The following is a 25,017-nucleotide window of genomic DNA, read 5'->3' on the forward strand; positions in this document are numbered from 1 at the left end:
GGACTTTTCGGGGAGGCAATTTAAATACAAGGGGTCATCCAAAATTTCATGGAAAATGTGCTTATGAAAACACATTTGTGGATTTCAAAAGCATTTTGCACCAAAATAAACATCTTTTAACTCTGTTTCTTCCATGAACATTTTGAAGTCCCTTTACGTATTCTGAATCTGAAGACTGAAAACCGAATCTGTGCTATAGATTCAGATTTGAGAAGTATTGAAATACAGATCATATTTTGAAATCATTTTGTAGTGTGGAGTAAAATGATAATAGTTACACAGTTACAGCACAGAAACCAGGAGACATGGAAAGAGGAAGCTTTCAAAAAAGCAGTAACAGAGGTCATGGTCAGAAAAGAGAGGGTGATCACTGGGTTCAGTCTAAACAGCTGATGCATGAAGAAGGGTTGAGGCAAGACTCACCTCAGAGGGCAGTGACATGGTCAGTTTTCCCTAGCACTTTCACTCACAAGTACTAAGTCATCACTTTGTCTCTTACGTTTTTTAGCTCTTACTCTGTTCTGTAGACAGGATGGCATTCAGCAGAAGCAGAAATCTCCTGATTTTTTTTTTTTTTAAGGAAAATGGGCACGTTTCAATTTGTGTCTTCTGAATGGAGAAAAGCAAAGTTTTAAAAGATTTATTTATTCATTTGTTTATTTATGCATCTATTTGAAAAAGAGAGAGAGAGAGATTATCTATCCCCTGGTTCACTCTCTAAATGGCCTCAATGATTGGGGCTGAGCCAGGCCAAAGCTAAGATCCAGGAACTACATCTCAGTCTCCCATATGGATGGCAGGAACCCAAGTACTTGGACCATCTTCCACTGCTTTCCCTTGCACATTTGCAGGGAGGTGGATTAGAAGTGGAGCACCCAGGACTCAGGTGTTACAAGTGATGACTTAACACCCTGCCCGATGAATGCCAGCCCCAAGGATTTTTTTTTTTTTTTTTTTTTTTGGTGAGTCTTGTTCACCAAAATTCTATACCTAACTTTTATATGTTAACAGCCTAATAATTGACTGGTGCGCGCGCTCTCTCTCTCTCTCTCTCTCTCTCTCACACACACACACACACACACACTCACTCACTCACACACATACACAGAGAAGGCTTTAATGCTGAATATCTTAATTTTAATTTCAAAGCTTTTCTGAGGATGTTAAGCTTTGAAACACTATCTCCTTTAATCTTCCGAAGCATCATTATTTGGAGATGTGTTCTTGAATAACGTGCTGCTGGAATTGGTAAATGCATGTTCATTATGTTACTCAGCCTTAGTTCCTTTGAGATTTTATAATTGAACATTAGTAATATGCATCATTTTAGAAGTCTTCAGAGATCGATCTTGATGTTCCCTCTTTTAGCTTTGCTGCTTTTACAGTGCTCCTTATGTACTTATTGAAGAAGATGAGATGATTTTCTGCTACTACATGCTTTAGTTTGATTGCTCAATCATGACTGCATTTTCCATAGACTTGAACGAAGTAACAGAGAAGAGGGAGTTATGGTAACAGAGGTACCACTTCTAAATAGAAAATGTTTTAGTTGAAAGTGCTTATAATCATCTCCAAGAAACAAGAAACTCTGAAACCCAGGTGTATTTATATCACAAGGTACAATTGGACTTGGCTAATTTTGTTTCAATAAACATGAATTCTTTTAGGATTAGAAATTATAGTCTGAAAAGTGACTGTGGTAGAAAAGAATTCTGAGGCCGGCGCCACGGCTCACTAGGCTAATCCTCTGCCTTGTGGCGCCGGCACACCAGGTTCTAGTCCCGGTCGGGGCGCTGGATTCTGTCCCGGTTGCCCCTCTTCCAGGCCAGCTCTCTGCTGTGGCCAGGGAGTGCAGTGGAGGATGGCCCAAGTACTTGGGCCCTGCACCCCATGGGAGACCAGGAGAAGCACTTGACTCCTGCCTTCGGATCAGCGCAGTGCGGCGGCCATTGGAGGGTGAACCAACAGCAAAAGGAAGACATTTCTCTCTGTCTCTCTCTCTCTCACTGTCTACTCTGCCTGTCAAAAAAAAAAAAAAAAAAAAAAAAGCCGAGAAGATGGCAGAATAGGAAGCGCTAGGAATCTGCCTGCCTACTGAGACAACAAATACATTGGCAAAACCTATTTGATGTAACTTTTTTGCAACTCTGGAATCTGTTGAAGGCTTACAACTTCTAGAAGGTTTGGATCACAAATTTTGGTTCATTTTAGTTCTTAGCATAGAAGCAACTTCTCATCTCCCACCCCTCAATGTCATGGCAGACAGTCGTGTACTTATTCCAAGAGCAGCCTGTGGGATCAGGGGTAAATAATAAAGACCTTGTCCTCCAGAACTGGGGATCTATGCTCTGATTGCTGTTTGCTTCTGATCATAGGACTTCAGACACAGAAGTGGGCAGCCATCATTGTTGAGCTTCCCTCCCCCTCCCAGTGAGTTTCAGGGAATTGAAAGGGCTAGTTCCCCCTTTTCCCTTTATTTTTATCTTTTCCCCTTTTAGGGCCAGATAGTGGTGAGTAGGATATTCAAAAGCAGTCATGTAGATGCAGAAATTAGAAATTCATGGCGCATGGCCAGGTAACGGTACAGGTTCAGAAAATATCTGAGAAGACCTTAAGTTTATACCTAAGGCTGATCCTTGGCATAGAGAGACAACCTCTAGCAATCAAAACACAAAAACCCCAGTGAACTCTCTGGAAGGGAAAAGAATTTGATTTCCACAGTTATTACATCATTTAATCAAATGTACTTTTTAACAAAGAAAAAGACCCAGCATATGTAATTAAAATCAAGTAAGTGTAGCCCATTCAAAGGAAAAAATAAAACCAACAGAAACTATCTAGCTCATGGCCCATCTGGTAGACAAAGACTAAGACATTTGTCATAAAATGTTCAAAGAAATAAAGGAAGCTGTGTGTAACATCAAGAAAACATATGAACAAATGGAAAAATCATTAAAGGGATGAAAGACCTAGGAGGAAACCCAAAACAAATTCTAGAGCTGAGAAATATCATGACTGAAATGAAGAATTTACTAAAGAGAATTAAATGGAGAAGGTGAAAGGAGAATCGGTGAACTTGAAAATAGGACAGTGGAAATTATTGAGTCTGAGAAATAAAAAAAAAAAATTGAGGAAAAGTAAATAGAATGTAAGAAACCCACTGGACACCATGAAGGGTACCCATATATACACTGTGGAAACTGTAGCAGGAGAAATGAGTAAGGAGATGTGAGAGTTTGGATAGTGACTGACTACTTAGCAAATTTGAGAAAGACATGAATGTAAACGTCCAAAGAAGCTCAATGAACTCCAAGTAGAATGAACTCAGAGGCTGTCAAAAGACAGACAATACCTTGAAAGCAACAAGAGAGAAGTGATTTGTTATAAGGGAGACTCAATAAGATTGTCCACAGATTGCTCACCAGAAAGTTTGGAACTCAGAAGCTAGTGGGCCAAGAAAAATATGAAGTCCCTCCTTAATCATTCATGTTCTGACATGTGCTACAACATGAAAGAAAAAAAACCTGGTATGTGCTACCCCATGGATGAACCTTGAGAACTAAGTGAAATAAGCCATCTACAAAAGCTAAAATACTGTATGACCACATGTATATGAGTATTTAGTCAAAATCTTAGAGATAGAAAGTGGAACCATGGTTTCCAGGAACTGGAGGGAGTGGGAAATGGAGAGCTGCTGTGTAATGGCAGTAGACTTTCTTTGGGAAGCAGACAAAGTGCTGGAGGTAAATGGGTGATGATGGTTACACAACAGTATGAATCTGCTCAGTAATACTGAACTGTACACTTAAAAAAGTGGTCAAAATGGTAATTTATATGTTCTGGGTATTTTAAACCACAATTTAAAAACTGGAAAAAAATGAAAAGATTGTTAACAAGAACACTCTAGGTTCTTCCTCTCACAGTTGTGATCTAGAAGGTATGTGTCTCTCTGAAGTGTCAGTCAGGGTGAGTCAAACCACCAAATCACGGGATGAGGGAGTTATTCCAGGAATTGGACCTTTCACTGGTGGGAGGAGCTGGGGCAGGGTGGAGGCCCACGAGGAGGTGGCTGCCAAAGTGGATCCCGAAGGGGCATGTCATTGAGTCCTGCTTCAGTGGTTCTGCTCCAGCCGCTGGGCAGTGGGCCTCAGGCTCTTGTTGGTGAACAGCGTCTGCTGAGATGGCAGACCTGAGTGCTGAGTGGAGGAGAATGTAGAAGGCTGGAACCTGCTGGCATCTCTGTGTCTGTCACCACTGGTAACCATGACAACCTCCATGTAGAGAGTATGACTGCTGCTTCATTCTGCTTCTGAGTCTCATGCCAGTTCCTGCCAGGCTGTTGGTGCCCCCAGAACCATACAGAATAGTGTCCTCTGGTGATCTCAGCATAGCTGTTTGACACAGAACAACCTGCCACAGGTGGAGTCTGAGTAACGTGTCTCCTGAAAGTTGGTACTTCTCACTGCCACTTCAGATACCAGGATTATTAAATGGAGGCAAATGAAAGCTTATTGTATTTTTCATGACAGTCTTGAATATGCATGACCAATGACATAAGATTTGAATACTGTCTGTTTTTATCACATTTGGATGAGACAGTGTGCAATTATTTGAAAATATTTAGTATTAATTTAAAATGTCATATTTTGTTTTAACTTTAGAGGAATTACAAATGCAAAAGTTTAATTGAAGAATTATAAGGAATTTCTTCCTGAAGTTTTTGAAAGATAGGCCAAAACAAAATGGCACCTTGAACTGGGATTATTTGGTTTAGATATTAATGATGGCTATATCATAAACCACTATATAACTTTACATAAATATTTATTATCTTCTGATCCTTATATTCTTTATTTATAAAGATTAAAAGAAATATATATGTAGATAAGCCTGTGAAGCTTCATATAAACTTCAGACATTATCATGCCTGTAGGAGAAAAGTTTCCTCAAATTGACAACAGTTGACTTACATAATAAACGTTTTTATCCTAAATAACAGTCTGATGAGTAGACTCCCAGCATTTCACAGGGAGTGAGTGCATTGTTGTCTCTCCCAAAGTGATTATACTCATAATGTGATGATACGTTTTTATTAAAACTTAATCTTCTTGGTTATTTTTCTAAGAAGAATTTTAGTTTATATTTTCAGTGAAAGTACTGTTTTTGGTTCCTTCATTTTTTCATAGAATTTTCAACCTTGAGCTGCTGCAAAGAATCTGAATGAGTACCGGACATCAGATGTGTTCTAATTAATTCTCCAGCGTTCTGTTTGTCTTTGATCTGCATCCTTCTCTATAATAAATAAACCTATGAAACAAAATGCAAACACCTGATTAAATTCTAAAGCTAAATCAGCTGTAATATGATAAAAGTGTGTGTGTGTGAGAGAGATTTGTGTGTATGAAATGATCTATCCATTTAATCTCAAATGATCTTGTTGAGTTTAAGCCTTGATGGGACAAAGTTCCAGTTACACAGAGCACAGAAATCTGTCCAAGCATCTAGTACAAGAAGGTAATTGGGATTAGGTAATCAGAATCACTGAAGGGACCAAACTGGGTCAGACTGTTCGAAGAATATATCGTGGATCATCAGCATCTTTTAGAATTAATCCCATTAGTCTTTACTTTCTCGGTGTAATTTAGTTTTATAAACCAGTGATACTTTGCTTAAAATGGCTGGTACTCATATCTAAGCTGTTACTGCATATGCAATCAGTGAGAGTTATTGAAATACTTTGGGTGATTTGTTTAAAATCAACTTAAAAGACAGATTTTATTTTAATGTGGTGCTTTCCCTAGTTTGGCTTGCTGTTTTGTGTTTTTCAGTGTTAGAAACATTTCTGTGCTTTGAGCTGCAGTGCGACCACCCACAAAGAAGGCACAGTTCTACCCTCAGAGTCTGCACTTCTCGGGAGAGAGATTGTCTTTCTGTGTCCAGGAGGTTGAGTGTTCCAAGGCAGTGGCAGTGCCCTCCTAGGCAGGAACCAGGTGGCATCCAAGGTGTCCTGCAGGAGGGGCTGAGGAGCAGGCCCCAAAGGTGGCCATAGTGCCCTCTCAGGTTAGCAGGTTGACACAGCTGGAATGGCCCCGAGGAAGTCAGTCTTATTAGCATAGTGAGCATCCCACGCACTCCAGAGAAGCTAAATAGTGGGACTGTCATTTTCCTATTCCCTGTCTTCCTGTGTTTTAAATTAGAAGAGCATTTATTATTAACAACTTTTGCTTTCTTGGCTTTTGTCTTCGCTTTATCATTCTTGTTGCACTAAGGACTCTCCACTGTTCTTTGACCTCAGTCAAACCCATTGTTTCCCAGATGTCTTTGGTGATGATTCCTGGGCTACAGGTTAATGGCTTTCCAGACCCTATGGTGCAGAGGTTTCTGGGAATTTTTTTTTGTGTGTGTGTGGATGTATTTATTTGAACAGCAGAGTGACAGAGATGGGGAGAGAGAGAGAGAGAGAGAGAGAGAGAGAGAGTCTTCCATCTACTGGTTCATTCCCATTTGAGTGTTTTTGTTTTGTTTTGTTTTTTTACACTGTGAAGTTTCCAGCCCAGCATTTTAACAGTTAATGTCTACTTAGTTCATTGGAATGGAGGATTTCTCATCAGAGGTGATTCCTGGCCTGCGAAGTGTGTGGCTTCTGAGATTTATTATTGTTATGGGGTGGAGAAGTTTCTGCAGGCTATTGCTGTGAATGAGAGATCAAAGTCAGACGGATCTGACAACTTTCTTCATAGAAGGACCACCCAACAGTTTGATAGTTCTTGTGTTTTTCTGTCACCTAATGATTGATGTGCCTATGAACCACTGCCTTTATAAATATAGACATATACATATGTGTGTATATATATATATATAGAGAGAGAGAGAGAATATGAAAGAATGTAGCAGCCCCCCCACTCTATTGATTTTTGCCAGGCATTCTTATTGTTACTGTTTCACTCAAATTCATAAAAGTATCCTGTGTCCTTCCCTCTCTAAGCCCCCAGCTTGCTCTTTAGCTAATGCTGTTTCTTCTTCCTTCAACTGAAGTGCGATTCGGTCCAGCCCGCTAGACTCCCTGCCTGGGTGAGGAAGTGGCCGGCTTTCTTGCACAGGTCCTGCAGGTGCAGGGCCAGGCCTCTCTGGAGAGGAACTTGGTCTCCTTATTTCTGCAGATGAAGAGTTCCATGGAGTAGGCAGCATGTTGGTTAGGCCTTCGGTCCCTAAGTCAAGGCAAGGTGAGCGCAGTAGAAGTGAGGTCCTGATTCAGGAACAGGTGAGTGAGACGGGAATCAAGAATGAAATCGGAGACACGTTGGGAAAGCCTGGTGGCCCAGTGAGCAGCAGGCCGGAGCCCGAGGCCTGGGCGGTCCGGTAGTGCCCCCGAGGTTCAGCCTTTCCAAGGAGGGATCTCTGAAGACTCTGCCTCTGTCCTCTGCAGGAGGTCGCCGTTGGCTCACTTCTCAGGAGGCCTCCCTGTGCCCCTCAACACTGGTGCCCATCACTGCCCCACAAACAGCTTTTCATCTCTGACCCAACTGCACTTCAGAAGAATCTATCTGATCTGACTTATGGGTTTGTCATTTGTTTTTTCTTTCTACCACATCCTGGCTCAATGTGGATTCCGTGAGGATTGGGGCTGATTTTTTTTTTCCAACACTCTGTCCTGAGATCCTAGTTCAGCACTATGCAAATAGATAGTCAGTGGAACACTGTTGCAATTTGAATTATGGTCAACCTGACTATTCCTCCTTGCTTTCTAAAACACTGCTGTTTAAAGCAGATTTTTAAAAAGCTCTGCTGGTACCATGTAGAATATAATAAGAGGTTTCTGCCATGGCCATTTGGTGACACAGTTAAGTAGTTTGGGAATGTGGTAGGTAGGAGGCAGTATTACTTTGATAAAGACCCAAACTACCAAGTGCCTATCGTACTTAAGATTGATCTCCTTAGTTAAAGCCTTTTCCTAAATATGTAGCTGAAAGTTTCTTCTTACGTTCTCTTCTCAATAAAGAAAGTGATAATAATAATAATAATAATAATAGTAGCTTCCACTCATCAATGGCCAGCTAGGTGCACCAGTGGTCTTAGATGCTTTACATAAATGATCCTTGAGCCTTGCTAAACTCAGGAAAAGAGATTGCTCACCCTATCTTGTAAAGAAAGCTAAGCTTCAGAGAGCTTAAATAACTCCCTGTTGGTGTCTGCTGTTAGTTGATGTGTCAGCGTAATTTTTAAAGCAAGAGGAATCTAGATACCTTTCTTAAGAATCTCTGTTTTTTTCCTTGTTCTCCACCTTATGTGGGAACCTGGTAGAATGCTCTGTGGCCCACCCCAGCTTCTGTCCTCAGGTAATGCTTGGCCTTCACCTCTGTACCAGCTCAGCGGCTTCAATTCACAGTCTATTTATCTCTTAGCCTCTGGACGTGACTACTAAGAGTGATTGCATTTCACCGCCCCTTGCTGAAGTCACTTCTCAGAGTTGAACTTTAGTCTTTTTACTAGTTTCCATTCTTCCCCCATGGCCACAACAGAAAATGAATGAGAGCAAGCTCTGTGGAAAACTGGACCCCTCGCTGACTGGTTTCTCCACAATTGCCTACTCTTGTTTCTACTGCTCTTGTCTTCTTTCAGGAAGGAGGAGGGCGAGATCCAGGCCTAGACACGCAGTAACTTCCGAGGCCTGTTTGCATTTGTAGTCGTAGCTGCCAATGGAGTTTGCTGATTTTCCAGAGCTGTGCTCTGAAAGGCAAGAACATTTTCAAAAAAATAAAAATGGATAACAGGGTATTTGAATGAAATTCAAGCTGATTTGGTGACAAAGGCTTACATTTTGAGCCAGTGCCAGAGAAAAGAAATAAATCAACCTTGTTTTAACCCTGTGGTACTATTTGAGGAACACATCTTACATTTGAATAAATCACTGCCCCACTCACATTCAAAGGGTCCTCTGCACTTCTGTAACGAGTCACACGGTCAAAACCAGACATAAAAAGAATCTCCATAGAAGGTTTTTTGACATATGGGGCTAGAGAGAAATCCTGATTCCGAAGCTTTTCTTTCTACACTCACTTATAGTGTTCCTGATTGCTGAGAAGTTTGATTAGGTATGCGGGGTGGGCTTGGGGGGTGGATGATGAGACCAAACAGTGAACTCAACCTGAAAAAGGTAGGAGCCATAAAGAGGGACTTGTCTCATTGACAGTTTTTTTTTTTTTTTTTTTTTTTTTTTTGACAGGCAGAGTGGACAGTGAGAGAGAGAGACAGAGAGAAAGGTCTTCCTTTTGCCGTTGGTTCACCCTCCAATGGCCGCCGCGGCCGGCGCGCTGCGGCCGGCGCACCGCGCTGATCCGATGGCAGGAGCCAGGAGCCAGGTGCTTTTCCTGGTCTCCCATGGGGTGCAGGGCCCAAGCACCTGGGCCATCCTCCACTGCACTCCCTGGCCACAGCAGAGGGCTGGCCTGGAAGAGGGGCAACCGGGACAGAATCCGGCGCCCCGACCGGGACTAGAACCCGGTGTGCCGGCGCCGCTAGGCGGAGGATTAGCCTAGTGAGCCGCGGCGCCGGCCTCATTGACAGTTTTGAGACACTCTACAGCTGGTAGCATGTATCCATGTGTACTTGTGTGCTGTGCTGTTTAGTGAAGAAAGACAGGCTACTTCAGCCAAGGCATGGTGTCTATCAGCCAATGTTAAAAATTTTGAAATCCATGCACAGTTTTTTAATGATACACATTTTCCATGAAACTTTTTGAAGACACTTTGCCTAGTGAAAAAAGATTGAATTTCATAGCTTTTGTAACTGTTCAAGCAGTAACTCATCACTTGGGAAGTTTTTGTCCATTCGATAAATAGGTTGTTTCAGTGATTCTAGATAATGTATAGAACTTTCCTTCGTTTACCAAATGGTTTATACGTGAAACCGCATCTATCTGTTGTTTGTGATGTTCTAGCGAAAGGAATGAAGACCATAATTCATGTTTAAGGCATATCTCTTCACTTAAACAATAGGCATAAGAATGTTTATTGCGAAGAATGGGATTTGAATAAAAAATACATTAAGACAAACTAGAAGTTAACAGAACAAAGACAGGTATCTGGGGGGGGAAGCATCTCCATGAAAACTCAGGTAGTTAAGATGTTTAAGATGTTCATAATTTTCATAGAGAATATTGACTTAGTGACATGTCATGTTAATAATTAACTATGCTATGAATACTATGTTACTGATATTTAGGGATGTACTTAGAATATACTGTCACAACAGCAGAAAATCAGTCTTTTTAAATAAATTTTAGTGTGTACTTATTTCTACATCTAAATAAGGATACATCTTACAATAATTGGAATTTTATAATTATGTGGACAAATTTTTTTCACAATAGTACATGTTTAAGTATATTTAAGATTATTAGAGTCTTAGATTACATAAAATACAGTAATCCTCTTTTAAATAGATTTACCTATAAATGCTACTATTGATAACAAATGGGAAGGTACTAGAACCTCTAGTGATAGTCGAACAGTAGTCAAAGATATTGGTTAGGAAATACTGTGACATTTTGAAGAATATTTTAAATCAGTTTTGTTTCTCTTTCATGATGAAGTAATGGCCTATGTAAAAATGGGGGGGGGGGTGCTCAAGGTTAACTATCCAGACAGAAATGTCAATCTTGAGGACAAGTTCCAAGTTATTTTTCTGGTAAGAATTTTAGAGAAATGAATCTGCATGTGTTGCAGGATTCTGAACAGATCTCCCTTAGCTGCCAGGGGATGTTTATCCACAGATGATGTTATTAGCCTGGAACAACATTGCATTTTATTTAGTAAATGGGATGAAAAACATACAAAGGTTATTGATGCATGACATCAATATAGAAAAAAAATTGGTGGCATCAAGAGAATAAAAGAATCTGAATTAACTGTGAAAGGTTTGGTCAAAAACATCAATAACTCTGTGGTGTATTGAATGTAGAGTTGTTCATGTAAAGAATTGGGGCTTGGCACTAACCCAGCTGAAAAAAAAATCTTAGGTTCTGTCAAAGATGTGTTATTCTTGTAAAAGTTAGCATTATTTCAGGGTATGCTGTATAAATATTGAGAAAAAATTCTTCTACTACACTCTGGAGAAAATCAGTAAAAATGAGCCAGGAAAAAAGAGGCCTCTGGGAACACTGGAAGTTGTGGAAATGGTTTGGTTTGGACAGAAGAACCAAAGGATCTAGAATTGTTTCTGTGTAGATAAAGAATAAATGGATCTCCATGAGAATCCAAAACATGCAGGTTGGTTGTTGGAGTAGTACTAGAAAGAGAAAGAAGCACCTTTCCTTAGAAACCAGGGATGCAATCAATAATTGCATCCGATAGTAACCTTAGGTACTCATTTGATGAATATGTATTAAATGTCTTTCATAGTAATGTCCAGTGTCGGGTGGTGACTCCAAGATGAGTACAAAGAACTATAACAGGGAGTCAGTCTTAATGGCATCCCTATTAGTCCTGTGACTTTTGTAAAAGTGGTTAACAAGCTTAAGTGAGACATCTTGAGAAATGGAAAACATACTGTATCCTTTCAGTGGGGTAATATACCAGGATGTTTATAAATATGGTCAGCAATGAACAGTATAGAGTTCGTTACCCTTTGATGTCCATTAAGACCTTCATATCTAAGTATCATTTGAATATTTCTTAAGAAATGTCAGGAGAAATAAGAGAAGGTTAGTAATGCTTCTCATATTTTCCTTGTCATTATTTACAGTGTATTATGTATACAATGTAATCCACCAGCCAACTTTAATTTCATAAGCTATTCATTTTGTTTAAATAGTGCCTTTCTTATATTAAATATTTATGGTGGTCTTTGGGCAGAATACATTAAAATGGCAGATGGGGATCGTTTTAAATATTTCCTTGATGGAAGGCAAGGGACCCCCTTGTGAATTTATAGTCTGCTTTCAAAGAAAGTTCACAATGTCTGATAATAACCCAAGGAGGCAAGAATTCCACTAATTCCCTGCACTGTGATTTCAGAAGGCAATGGCTGCAAACACTCTTCATGCTTCAGCACCTCCCATTTTGAAACTGTTTGCAAGGGCAGTGAAGAATGGTAAACAAAAACATTTACAGTTGTATTACCTATTAATAATTCAAAAGGAGTGTACCTCCTTTGCATTCTTATTATTGTTGATTAGTTTTTAAATACAGTAGCAAAAAGCAGAAAATCAGATTTTTGACCTATGTTGGTCAGCAAAATATTCTAGATTGTAAAATTCTAGAACTTGGAAGCTATTTTGGAACTCATGGCCCAGGTTTCCTATAAGAGGGATGTTTTCTTTTTTACTTTTCTATTTGCCTTGGTATTTTATAATCCCTAATAATGATCATTTTCTTCTCCTAATTTAAATGTAGAACTACTTTAATTTCATGGTTTTCTGTAACAGTCAAATCAACTTTTAGCATCTTCTTTCTATGTAAAAAATAAATTTGTCCATTTTTTATTACATTTTCACACTGTTTATATTAACTATATTGTGTTACTGTTGGTTTTCAGAATACTCCTTTCCTAACCGTTCATATTCTCATCTCCTAAGCAAACAGCTTCATTCAATGCAACAACCAGCCTGCATGTTTTCGATGGTCTCAAATTTTTCTTTAGCTTTAACCACTATTTCACTAATGTTGGGTGAGAATTTTGAATGCCTCAGGGCAGAGGAGTTAGGACTCCTGTAGTATCCTTCACACAGAGTGGAAGAACATGTGTGGCTGTCCTGTCAGCATTGCTGTAAGATTAAGTTTTACAAGTAATTGTTCGATGGTTATTTGGTGGGGAAGTAAAGAAACTGATTTTCCAATTCTAAAAAATTCCATAAAATAAGCCCTTCTCGTTAAAAATGTTTTGTGTGTGTACCGACCGTAACATCACATTTTAATATATAGTCCAGGAGTGTTTCACAGATGTGCTTCCAAGGATCTATGAATCATCTGACATACCCAGTCAGTTGCTGAAGTGGCTTGTTTTTGAAAAGGGTTCCATAATTTCTTTCAGTGTCAAAGAGAATCTCTAATCCAGAAATGTGAGCTACGTGCCTGGTCCAGGCTCCTTACTTTCCAGATGAAGAAAATGGATCAGACAAAATCAAGGGATTTATTGAAAGTGAGGCAGCATCAGGGGAGCTACAGTTGGCATGATTTCTCCTGCTACAGACCATCCAGGAGGTCTCCAGGATTCTTTTATAAGTTGATGTTCAGAACCTGGAATTGAAAAAACGAAACTTTTTTTCATACAGAAATTTATTCAACTCAAAACACATTTGAATTAAAGTACTGGATTTATATCATCCTGGGATAGTTGTTTTGAGTTTTTCTCTAAGCTTGAGGATATCTCAAGCCAGCCAGTAGTCACTACACTGTCCAACTGCAGATACCTCCTGCCAACCCAATCCCAACCAGTAGAGTGGGAATGTGGTGGGATAAATCCCGGAAGCTCCATGCAGAGTGATGGACATGAAACCGATTTCCAGCCTGGTGGTCCCAGCTTAGTAAAATCACTTTCCTGGGCAGATGGGGACAACAGATAACCCTTGTGTGTATAGCCATTCGTCAGCCGGGCTTTCCTTGAGGAAGCTGCAGGACTTCCTGGCAGAGAGTACACATACTGGTAGTGTCCCATTCTTCCCGGTCTCATGAAGGTTATTCTGGGAGAGAGGGGTTGGCAAGGATAACAGGTTCCCAAGGGAACAAAGGTTGCTGCTCCAGAGAGCAGCAGTGAAGTCAAGGAGGCCGTAGGAGTGGGTATACAGACTAGTGATTAAGATCTCAGCATCCCCACCAGAGTCTGTGTTTCCTTTCCAGCTCTGGCTCCCCACAGCTAAAACCCTCAGAGACAGCACGGAGAGCTCAAGTAGCTGGATTCCTGCCTCCACATGGGAGACCTGGATTCAGGTCCAGGTCCTGGCCCAGAGCTGTGGCAGGCATTTCAGGAGTGAGCCAGAGGCTCAGACCTTTGTCCGTCTGTCTTCCTCTCATATACGTAAAAAGTTAAATGAGAGAGTGATTGTGGCCGGCGTTGTGGCACAGCCGGTGAAGCTGATGCCTGCAGCGCTGACATCCCATATGAGCATCAGTTCAAGTCCTGGCTGCTCCCTTCTCACGCAGCTCCCAGCTAAGACGGCCCAAGTGCTTGGACCCCTGCCACTCATGTGAGAGACCCTGATAAAGGTCCTGGCTCCTGGCTTTGGTCAGGCCCATCCTAGGGCTGTTGCAGCCATCTGGGGAGTGAACAAGTGGATGGAAAATCTCTCTGTCTCTCCCTGAGTCTCTGTAATTCTGCCTTTCAAATATGTAAATTAAAAATATATATATAAAGCAGTGACAAGTATTCTCATAAGGTAGGAATTTTAGAAAATTTGATGTTTGCTATTTAATCTCTGCCTTCTGTAGCTTGCTATTCCTAGCAGCGACTACTCCTTTATATTTGACTTTATTTTTAATCTTCCTAATTGTCAACACAGGTTTTGAGATCATAGTTTTACAGCAGTCAGGACATGGGATTATTTGTTCTGAGTTTTTGCTGGCTGACAGCTGACTATCTGCCGCCACTCAAAGGTCGGTGGCAGGTGTGTTCGTCCCCACTCATCAGCCCAGGGCTGACTTGGATCCGCATCTCCTCATCCACAGTCCCAAAAGATACGAGCGAAAAAAGGCTCAGGGACTTGGCACGTTACTTTTTTAAAGGATGTTTTCTCCTGATTTATGATTTGAGCACTTGTTTAGGTAATTGGAGACTGTGTTTTCTTTATTCCTTTTCAATTCATCCTCTTAAAGTTGTTTTATAAGACTATTTCTTGATGAGTTGATTTGGATTTTCTGGATCAAAAGTATAAGTGATTTCTGGACTCCTGTCTTGGCACAAAAAAATACCAAGAAAAGCTGTATGAAAAGAACAAATCTAATCTTAAAAATACTTAATGAGTTAAAATGCAAACTCACATCAAACTAATGAAAGCTATTTAAGAGAAGTCAGTGGAAATGTTTTTATGCATTTCTTTCATTGCGTTTTTAACTCCCTATTAGCACCATAAATGTGAATTTGACAAAAAAAATACACTTGTTTTTGAACTCTAAAAAAGTATTTTTTTTCTTTTAATTAACTTTATTGTTTTTTAAAGCTCTGCATCAAGCTCTGTTTCTGTGCTTGGGTAGTTCCCATTTGCAAATGGAGCAATTTCTGCATATAGGGCTGAATAGGCTATGCCATAATTATCCTTTTTATTGTGACTTTACTGTCAAAGAAGTAGTTTTCTTCTCCATATGCAAATTCCAGAGTAACTCAAATGTGTTACTAAACATACTGTGATTTCCAGTCTCCAAAGGCAGGGGTCCCTGGTCTAGTAAGCAGAACCCACGTTGAGATCTGGAGTGAATCTGTGTCTTCCTCATTACTTGGGTATCTTCCATAATATAAAAAGTCTGTAGTATTATTCCTTACAGCACGCAAGGCAGAGTGGGAACTGCTTTGCAACCACATTCAATCTTTATTTCAAACTTACAAGGTATGTGTTAGGATTCTTGTAGCTCAGAAACCGAAACTCAGAGATGAGTAGTTAAAACTACCCAGGCTGTCTAGTTAGTGGGAGAGCCAGAACTCTAACCCAGGCTGCTCTAAAGCTTAGACAGACAGGAATCACTATTCTGTACTGATCCGTATGAGTGGGCTTTTACTGCTATCTCTGCAGTGTTTTTCCAGTTACAGTTCATCTTTGAAGTCACTTCAGCCTGCATATACTGTATTTCATACTTGGTCTTGTGCCAACCCACAGGCCCTGTGCCGTGTCTTTTACTGGCATATCTGCTGTCAGTGAATTGCAATAACCCAACGTCACTCTACCCATTTTACAAACACGTCAAAGAGGAAGTATGAACGGGCTCATGCTCAAAGTCTTGTTAAGAGTCAGATGCAGGGGATGGACTCTCCCACCCTAACTATTCTTCCTTTTCTAAGTGAGAACAAACTACACAAAGGGATTGAAGTGCAATCAAGTTCTTTTCTCAAAAAGTGTGTTGCTTAATTGTCTCTGTGGTTTTTGATTATCTGTAGACACTTTGTTAAAAACAAAAAATGATTTCCTATCCACAGTCATAGTGGGAAAAAAAATATTTTGAAAAAAATCCACCCCTGTCTAGAAGGAGCTACTTGGGAGGCATTTCCTCCTCCGCGCCATCAGACACCAGCGGGGTCCTTACATGTGCTGTAGTCATTGTGCTAGCAGCAGGGCATACCTACGTGCAGAAAGCACAGGCTTTCATGAAAGATCCTCAGTATTTTTTGGACAACTAGTACCTACTTGCTTGCTTTGAATTTTACAAAGGAGTAAAAACATCCATAAAATTTTCATTGGATTGATTTTTACAGTATAGATTATTTCCCCGTATTTAACACACCTCTCAAACATCACATTCTTTCTCTGTGCTTAATAACTACACAGGACCATAAAATCTTGCCTTCTTGTGCCCTATTCTTTATTTCTTTCAACTGTAGTGGAGAACTTGCACATCATGGTGATACATGAACCTTTTCCCAGCCATTTTTAAGAATCTAGGGCCTGCATTCCTTTGGGAGATCAACAAATGAGAAGAATAAAGTCACAGAGCACTAACAAGTTCACGGAGAAAATATTAAGAGACTTTTAAAGGGATGCAAATACTTTCTGCATTCTTAGGGCTTTGGTAACTGCGTATATTTAAGTTGTTGTTGCTGGTTCTGGTGTGTTTCTTGCCTGTTGTTTCTCAAAGAGAGGTTATCGGGATCACCAGGGCACACAGTCTCGGACATCACTGCAGACCTCCGGGATCAGAATCTTGCCTGCCTGCTTCCCACGTGAAGTTTTCAAGTGCTTGCTAGGTGACTCTTCGATGTAGCAGCCGTGGAGCACCATTCTCCTGTCGATTCTGTTGTTATTAGAGCAGAAGAAACTTTGGGATACGAAAAGGGTTGCAGAGGTATCCTGAGGACAGTGTTTAAGCCCTGATGGAAGCCACCTTAGATTTCTGTAAATGCAGTTGATACAGTGGCATCTCACCTGGCCACAGACCTCCCTGTCTTATCAATAGTTGGAAGCCAGATTGCTCAACACCATGTCCCACAGTCCTGAAAGCTCCCACTTTTTAGAGAATCTGATTGCCCAACCTACCCCCACGAAAATGTTTCTTTCAAGAAAGATGGAGGGAGGGTATTTTCTAATTAATTACTGCCCTTTTTAAACATAATCATGTAAAACTCAAAGGCCTCTCCTAGGGAACCCAGCAAACATTAACTTCTCTTGTATCCTTGCGAGGAGCCAGGCCCTCTACTAGCTATTTTTATGTAATGGTATTAATGAATTTAACAAGCAAATTGTTATCATTTATCCTCAGATCAGTTAGGCAGCATGTCTGAAGACATTGAGTTAATCAGCAAAAGAGCTAAGAACCAAAATCTAGTTGGCTGGATTTTGCAACCATACACTTGTCTTCCCAAGGAGACGTACATGGAGAAGTACATGGAAGATAGCACTCTGTACTCTGAATCACAGAACAACCCATCCCAGGAAGCCACCATCTTTTCAAGCCTATAATCAGCAGAGTAGCATGGAGCGGGAAAGGACTTTCTTCCTCATCCTGAAGAAAGTGGGGTCATCTCTTTCTGAAGTCTGTGTTCACTGTACCCATGAGAACATGTACCCTTCCTTCAGGGCAATAAGATGATTGTTTTGGTTTCAAAGGTCTTTCCTGCTGTCTCTTAGAATAAACAGAAGGGGTGTTTATGTCAACAATGGTACTTGGCCAAATAGGTGACGCTGTCATTTTGAAAGCTACATAGGAGTTGACTTTTACGGAAGAGATGAGATGGTTCTGAACTAAAACCAGAGACTCAAAATGAAGAATGCCTTTGCAACTGTAACTTAGCACATTTGCCTGAGTGTTATAATGAATTCACTGTAAAGTCTAGAAACCTTATAAATATATGACTGGCAGTTGCCTCAGGCAGAAATCTTTTACTGATGCAATGAGATAAAAGTAATTAAGCTACATGTAGACTGATGGGTAATTAAATCCATGTGAAGCATTTTGTAACTAATTGCTATGTTCTAATCACAGATTGCTTTCTGTTTGTCAAGGTAAGTGTATATAATTACACAGCCCTTATTTTCTTTAATCTGAAATCATCCCAGTTGGGTGAATATTTTTAAGCACTCTGAATCTTAGAATATTTGGTACAGTTCTTGCATAAAGATAATTTGCATATTTTGTAATTTGGAGGCCTTTTATACTAAAATAGCTTTAATGTCATAGCAATTCTGTGGTCAGTAGAGATTTCTACCCTCAGTTGTTCATTGTTTAATCTTTTTTTTTTAAGTAAATGAGAATTTGTTATTTATTGAATGTCAGTAATGTTCAGAGCATGGTATATGGATTGTGATACTGATCACAGTAGTTAAAAAAAGATTAGTTAGTGGATTAAAAATAGATTTTGATTGACACAGAAAGTGAAACAAACAAACAGCTTTGATAGTTGCAGGGTCTAGTAGGAGAAAGCCATGTGATTCAAGACATGGCCTTAACCTGGTAGATTGTAGCTGGTTTGACTGACGGGAGTTCTGGAGAAAGGGAGCTACAGTGGATGTCATCTTTTGGGAGGGTGGAACTGTGAATGTGGGTACCCATTCATGCCAGGATATCCAGTACAAGTCGCCACTGCTGCCAGCTGACACCAGACAGTGGGCTTCTTGGACATGGGACATATGTCGTATTCACATTTGTGCTTGTAGCATGTTACATGACACATGCACCTCGGTCAGTTAATATTTATGGAATCATTGAGTAATATGCTGGCCAGTAGGAGATCAAAGATCATTTTCTGCAGATTATCTTCATTTGTGTACTTCTTTCTCGTTTTCTTAGTTGGATCAACAGCCTGTTGTCTGACTTTCCAAGCATATTATAAACTAATTGCATTATGAAGAATAAGGGGCAGGCATTGGGTACAGCAGTTGGGACACTGCTTGGGATGCCTGCATCCCGTATTGGAGTGCCTGATTCAAGTCCCCGCTCCACTTCAGATCCAACTCCCTGCTAATGCACATCCCTAGAAGGCAGCAGATGATGGCTCAAGTACTTGGGCCCCTGCCTCCCACGCCAGACACCTGGGTGCAGTTCCTGGCTCCTGGCTTCAGCCTGGCCTACCCATAGCTATTGTGGACATTCGGGGAGTAAAGCAGGGGATGGAAGAGTTCTGTCTGTCCCTGTCTCTCACTGTCAGTCTCTCTGCCTTTCAAATGAAATGAACATAAATAGATAAAAAAATAAATCCAATGCTTAGTTGTACTTTATTCCTACTTTTAATTAACTCAAGTGTTTCATGTGATTTTTACTGCTGTTTTTAAAAAACAGCTAAGTAATTTAAACAGTGAGTGTTCTTTAAGTTTGATCCTCAGGCCGGCGCCGCGGCTCACTAGGCTAATCCTCCGCCTTGCAGCGCCGGCACACCAGGTTCTAGTCCCGGTCGGGGCGCCGGATTCTGTCCCGGTTGCCCCTCTTCCAGGCCAGCTCTCTGCTGTGGCCAGGGAGTGCAGTGGAGGATGGCCCAAGTGCTTGGGCCCTGCATCCGCATGGGAGACCAGGAGAAGCACCTGGCTCCTGGCTTCAGATTGGCGCAGCGCCGGCCACAATGTGCTGGCCGCAGCGGCCATTGGAGGTTGAACCAACGGTAAAGGAAGACCTTTCTCCCTGTCTCTCTCTCTCACTGTCCACTCTGCCTGTCAAAAAAAAAAAAAAAAGTTTTTTTGATCCTCTGTAAATGCTTTTCTAAGGCTGAGTTGTGAAGTATTTGTTAGGGAGCTGTTGCTGCTTTCCTTGTCATGCTTCCCTTTCGTCCCCTCTGGTAAAATTGGCCTGCGTGGTGTCAGCCTTGGATTTGCCCCGCCCTCTGGCTGGCCTAGTGTGTTGCCAGCCTGCCTGTGATTGGATTCTCGTGCTTTCAGACGTAAAGGTTAGGTGACTCCTTCACACACTGCACCTGCTCCCATAGCTTCTCCTTTCCATTACTGTAGATTGATAGCAACATCCGTGAAGACTTAATATATAGGATGCAATACATTTTATCTGCGCTGTATGGAAGTGTGAATCTTCAGAAAGGCAGAGGCTTCCTTCCAGTGCCTATTGACATTATCATTTTCATACCTGCCTGGCCTGTGGCTGTGTTTATACCTAAGTTGTAAACATTTTAACTTACAAGTTTTCTCTGCATCTGCTTTCTTTAGTTCTGTGCCATAGCTAGGTTATCCATTTTGCTTATAAGTGCCTTGGGAAATTTCACATGGGACTTGCAGGCAACTACTTAATAAATGATATTTGGGGATGATAATGGCAGTTCTAGGACATGTTTCAGAAGGAAATCTTTTTAAGTTTCTAACTGTAAACACAGGATGGAAAAATTCCCCTTTTTTATGTAGTATATGAGACTTCTTATTTGAGGAGTGTGTTCCTCTTGATTTTTTAAAATAAGTTGATGATTTTTAGAACAATTCTAATAAAAGCTATTTTAAATTAGGAAGCTTTGAGGCAGTGTTGGGGGAAATTGGTTCTTGGTTTGCATTAGGGAAAGACAAGTCTATATTAGGCCTGCCCTATTTAAACCTCACTTGGAACTTCTGGAGTGGAAGTTGGTAAGCAAAGTTTTCACATACATGTGGTGCTTTGCTCTAATGACCAATGCTCAACCTCGATCTTCTTCCTTGTTCACTGTTATCATCTAAAAAGCACAGACTTCGGAGAGTGTTGCACAAATAGTACAGAGAGTTCATCCAACTTCATCTGGTGTTAATACATGACCATTGAGCACGGACAACATATTGGTGAAATAGTCTGTGTGATCTATCTAAGCTACAGACCCTCTGGGGATGTCACTCACTGGCCTACTCAATTTGTTTCTCTGGTCCCAGATCCATTCCAGAGTCCAGGTTGCATTTAGTTGTCGTGTTTCCTTGGTCTCTTCACCTGCAGCATAGGTCAGGGCTTCTGCCTTTCTTGCTCTTTGTAACCTTCTCATTTTTGAAATGCACTGAGCAGGTATTTGATAGAAGTTCTCTCAAAATGGGTTTTTCTCAGGTGTGCACTTGATCCAGTCCATGTTAGGCATTTGGGCTGGACACCACTGAAATGACATATGCTTTGTAGGATTTTAAGAACAGTGTCAAAGAGAGGTGTCATTACTGGTGGGCTTCATTTTTATCACTTTAAGTGGTACCAGCTTTCTCCATTGTGTAGTTACTGTTTTTCCCCTTTTAATTAATGAATGTCTTATAGGGAAATACTTCAAGATGATGTAAATAAGCTCCTTTCAAAGTTTTGCCCAAAGTTTTTGTTCATATGTATACACACACACACACACACACACAAATATATGTAATATTTAGAACTCCCATATCTTTCACCTGTATCAGTGGGGATTTTAATGTATCAAAGAACTGGGTTTTTCCCCATTTATTTTACTCTTTCCATTATTTATTTCTGTATGTATGAACTCATGGATATTCATCATTCTATACTTTATGTTCCATTTTTGTTATTTATTTTATTGCTCAAACATTCCCAGATTGGCCATTGAGAGCTTCCTCAAACTGACTCCTCTATTTTTTTGAGATACCTTCATTGTTTGTGAGTTCATTTTTACTTTCCAGTGTCAAAAGTTGTTCCAGGCATAGCTTCTCTAACTGTAGTCCTAGAATCACTTGTTTTTCTAAACAACTTTTAATCTTTTATTGATGAATGGTATTTAGAAACCAAAATCTAGTCATTACTTGTGTTCATTGCTCGTGGAAGGAATCTTCTGCCTTCAGTGTCACGTTTGTGGAGTTCTACTGGAACCAAAAGATGACCAAGGGCTTCAGTGCAGGCCACTCTGCTGTTTTCCTGTTAAAATAAAATATGCTGTTTTCTCTCATTTAAAAGGGACAATAGATTAAGTCAATGAACATGACGTCATCTCAATTTCTGTTTTTCTCAATTTTCTGATTGTTCAGGTGGCTGCTCCTCATTTGTCTGAGTATAAAATATATAGGAAATAATGGAAAGTGGAAAAAAGGATTAAGAAGCTTGAACATTTTTTATAATAATTATCACAGCCTGTTTTGTGTTTCTTTTACTACTAAATACATGTATATGTGTAAATATATTTAGAATGGTACATATATACACATACATGTACATGCATTTGTATTCTAAATAAATTCATATATAAATTTTAAGATTTTTTTATTTATTTGAAAGACAAAGTTACAGAGAGGGAGATACAGAAAGAGAAATCTTGCATCTGCTGGTTGACTCCCTGAATGGTAGCAACAGCTAGGGCTAGGCCAGGTTGAAGCCAAGAGCCAGGAGTTTTCATCCAGGTCTCCTATGTGGGTGCAGGAGCATTAAGACTTATGCCAGGCCGGCACCGTGGCTCACTTGGCTAAACCTCTGCCTGCAGCACCGGCACCCCGGGTTCTAGATCTGGTTGGAGCACCGGATTCTGTCCCGGTTGCTCCTCTTCCAGGCCAGCTCTCTGCTGTGGCCCGGGAAGGCAGTGGAGGATGGCCCAAGTCCTTGTGCCCTGCACCCGCATGGGAGACCAGGAGGAAGCATCTGGCTCCTGGCTTCAGATCGGCGCAGCGCGCCGGCCATGGTGGCCATTTTAGGGGGTGAACCAAGGGAAGGAAGACCTTTCGCTCTGTCTCTCTCTCTCACTGTCCAACTCTGCCTGTCGAAAAAAAAAAAAAAAGACTTATGCCATCCTCGGCTGCTTTCCCAGGCACACTAGCAGGACATTGAATAGGAAGTGGAGCAGCCAGGACTTGAACCTGTTCCCTATATAGTATACCAACATTGCAGGTTGTGGCTTAACCCATTACACCACAACGTCGGCTAGTCTATATAGTTTTTCTAGGCATTTTCTGGTTGTGTACTTTCTGCTGTAATGGGAACAAGCATTTTTACTTTGTGTTTCATTTGCAAACTGTTACTCTCATCCTGATTTCTTCTCTACCCCTTTATCCTCTCCCTCCTTCCCATCCTCTTGTTAATGAGATCATTCGATCAACAGATGTACACTGGATTTCTCCCAATGTTCAGGCACCATTCTAATGCACATTTATCAGTGAGAAAAACTGATGAAAATGGCAGTTTTATGTACTTTAGCGTAAGGTGTGGTGAGTTAGAGACAGTACACAATAAACATAATCAGAAGTAAATCATACAGTAAGTTACAAAGAGCTGCCCCTCTCAGTGTTTCTTCTGTGTTTTCCTCCCTTGGACAACATCTGCTGAGTAATTTCTCTCCCTAGGGCACCACTGGAGATCTTTAAAATGAATGAGAAATGAAAGAGATCTCCAGGAGGTCAGCTTTGTCAGTAACCAGCTAAGCCCACGTGAACTAACACAAAAGAAGTAGGAAGTTTCAGAATTCGGAGTGGAATTTTTCTCAGAAGGATTTTGTAGAATATTTAAGTGAACTCAAGTTTGAAATGTTAAAATGGGTTTTTCTGGAAGAAATTTGGCAGAATTAATACAGACAAGTAAAGCATTTAAAAACATAACCAGCACACTTACAGAAGTTATATCATGCTTGGAAAAGGCCACAGTAATATATTGGCTGCAGAAAGGGGGAGGGGTAGTTCCCTTGTGAAGGTTTTCTGCAAGGGGGGACTGAGCCGAGGATGGTGAGTGTTGATTTTTGTTAAGTTAATATGAGTGCTTGGGTAATACCTCATTTTTACCCAATTATATGACTTAACGATAATAAAATGGTTATTTATAAGGTGTATGAATGGCATTTGTTACTTTATGTAATATAAATTTGATGAATTTTATTGATGTGTCAACACAAATAAAAGCAAAATATAAGTAAAGGAAGTACAAAATGAATAGGGTATAGCATCTTTTTCTTTAAAGATTTATTTTTATTTGAAAGAGAGTGAGTGAGATGGGTGGGGGGAGAGAGAATCCATCTGCCATCCATTGGTTCACTTCCCAGATGGCTGCAATGGCCAGAACTGGACCAGGTTGAAGCCAGGAGCTTCTCCAGGTTTTCCATGTGGATGGCAGGGGTCCAGGCACTTGGGCCATCTTCTGCTGCTTTCCCAAGCTAGATCAGAAGTGGCAGCCAGGACACACAAATCAGCACCCAAATGAGAAGTGGACATCACAGACAACTTTACCTGAGGGTATTAACATCTTACATCTATCCATCATATTATTATTTAACTGAGAGGAACTTTCAGTTTCTGTTGATTTAAGCATTTAGGAAGAAGTGTAATGTATTTATATTCTATCATGTGAGATAAAATGTCATGTTAATTCTTCTAGTTCTTCATTGGAACCAGTTCTGTATAAACTTTAACAGTGCTGTACAGTAGCAGTTTTTGTGTGTCATTAAAAATTTTCTAGTAGCCACATTAAGTAAAAAAAAAAAAAAACCTTGCAGATTAAATTTATTTTAAATATATTTTAAAGAATTTATTTGAAAGGCAAGGTGACGGAGAGGTGAGGGAGGGAGGGAAGAAGAGAAGTGGGTTGGGGAGAGAGAGGGAGATCTTCCATCCACTGATTAACTCCCCAAATGGCCCCAACAGCCGAGTCTGGGCCAGACTGAAGCCAGGATCTGGGAACTCCATCCTGGTCTCCCACATAGCTAGCAAGGACCAATTTCTGTTTCCTTCCCAGGCACATTAGCAGCAAACTAATTGGAAGCAGAGCTGCTGGCACCTGCACTGGCACTCTGATGTGGGATACCAGTGTTCAAAACTGCAGCTTACCCCACTGCACCCCAATGCTATCTCCCACTTTAAACTTCTTTTAATCAGGTTTTTTAATGAAGCAACAATATCCAAAATACGATTGTGTCGGTTGTAATCAAAATGAAACATCTTAGTGAAATCTCTTGCATTGTTTTCTTCATACTAAGTCATTGCCATCTCAGCTCAGCCTAGCTGCGTGTCCTGTGCTGGGTAGTCACATG

General features: G+C 40.6%; 1 protein-coding gene across 10 annotated transcripts in view; it reads left to right on the top strand.

The window, feature by feature from the left end:
- The window catches only part of CDKAL1 (CDKAL1 threonylcarbamoyladenosine tRNA methylthiotransferase), a 731,906-nt gene that overhangs the window by 400,178 nt on the left and 306,711 nt on the right, over positions 1 to 25,017 (top strand). The window contains exon 9 of one of the 10 annotated variants that reach the window (XM_089333340.1): positions 17,397 to 17,611. The exons of the other annotated variants lie outside the window; for them this stretch is intronic. Coding sequence (XP_089189466.1) covers positions 17,397 to 17,596 — 200 coding nt within the window. The 3' untranslated portion in view covers positions 17,597 to 17,611. Of the gene's footprint in view, positions 1 to 17,396; positions 17,612 to 25,017 lie in introns of those variants that run through there. 10 annotated transcript variants of the gene reach the window in all.

This window comes from Oryctolagus cuniculus, chromosome 5, assembly GCF_051225735.1.
Source record: "Oryctolagus cuniculus isolate XC-2025 breed Fujian yellow rabbit chromosome 5, ASM5122573v1, whole genome shotgun sequence".
Taxonomy (NCBI): Eukaryota; Metazoa; Chordata; class Mammalia; order Lagomorpha; family Leporidae; genus Oryctolagus; species Oryctolagus cuniculus.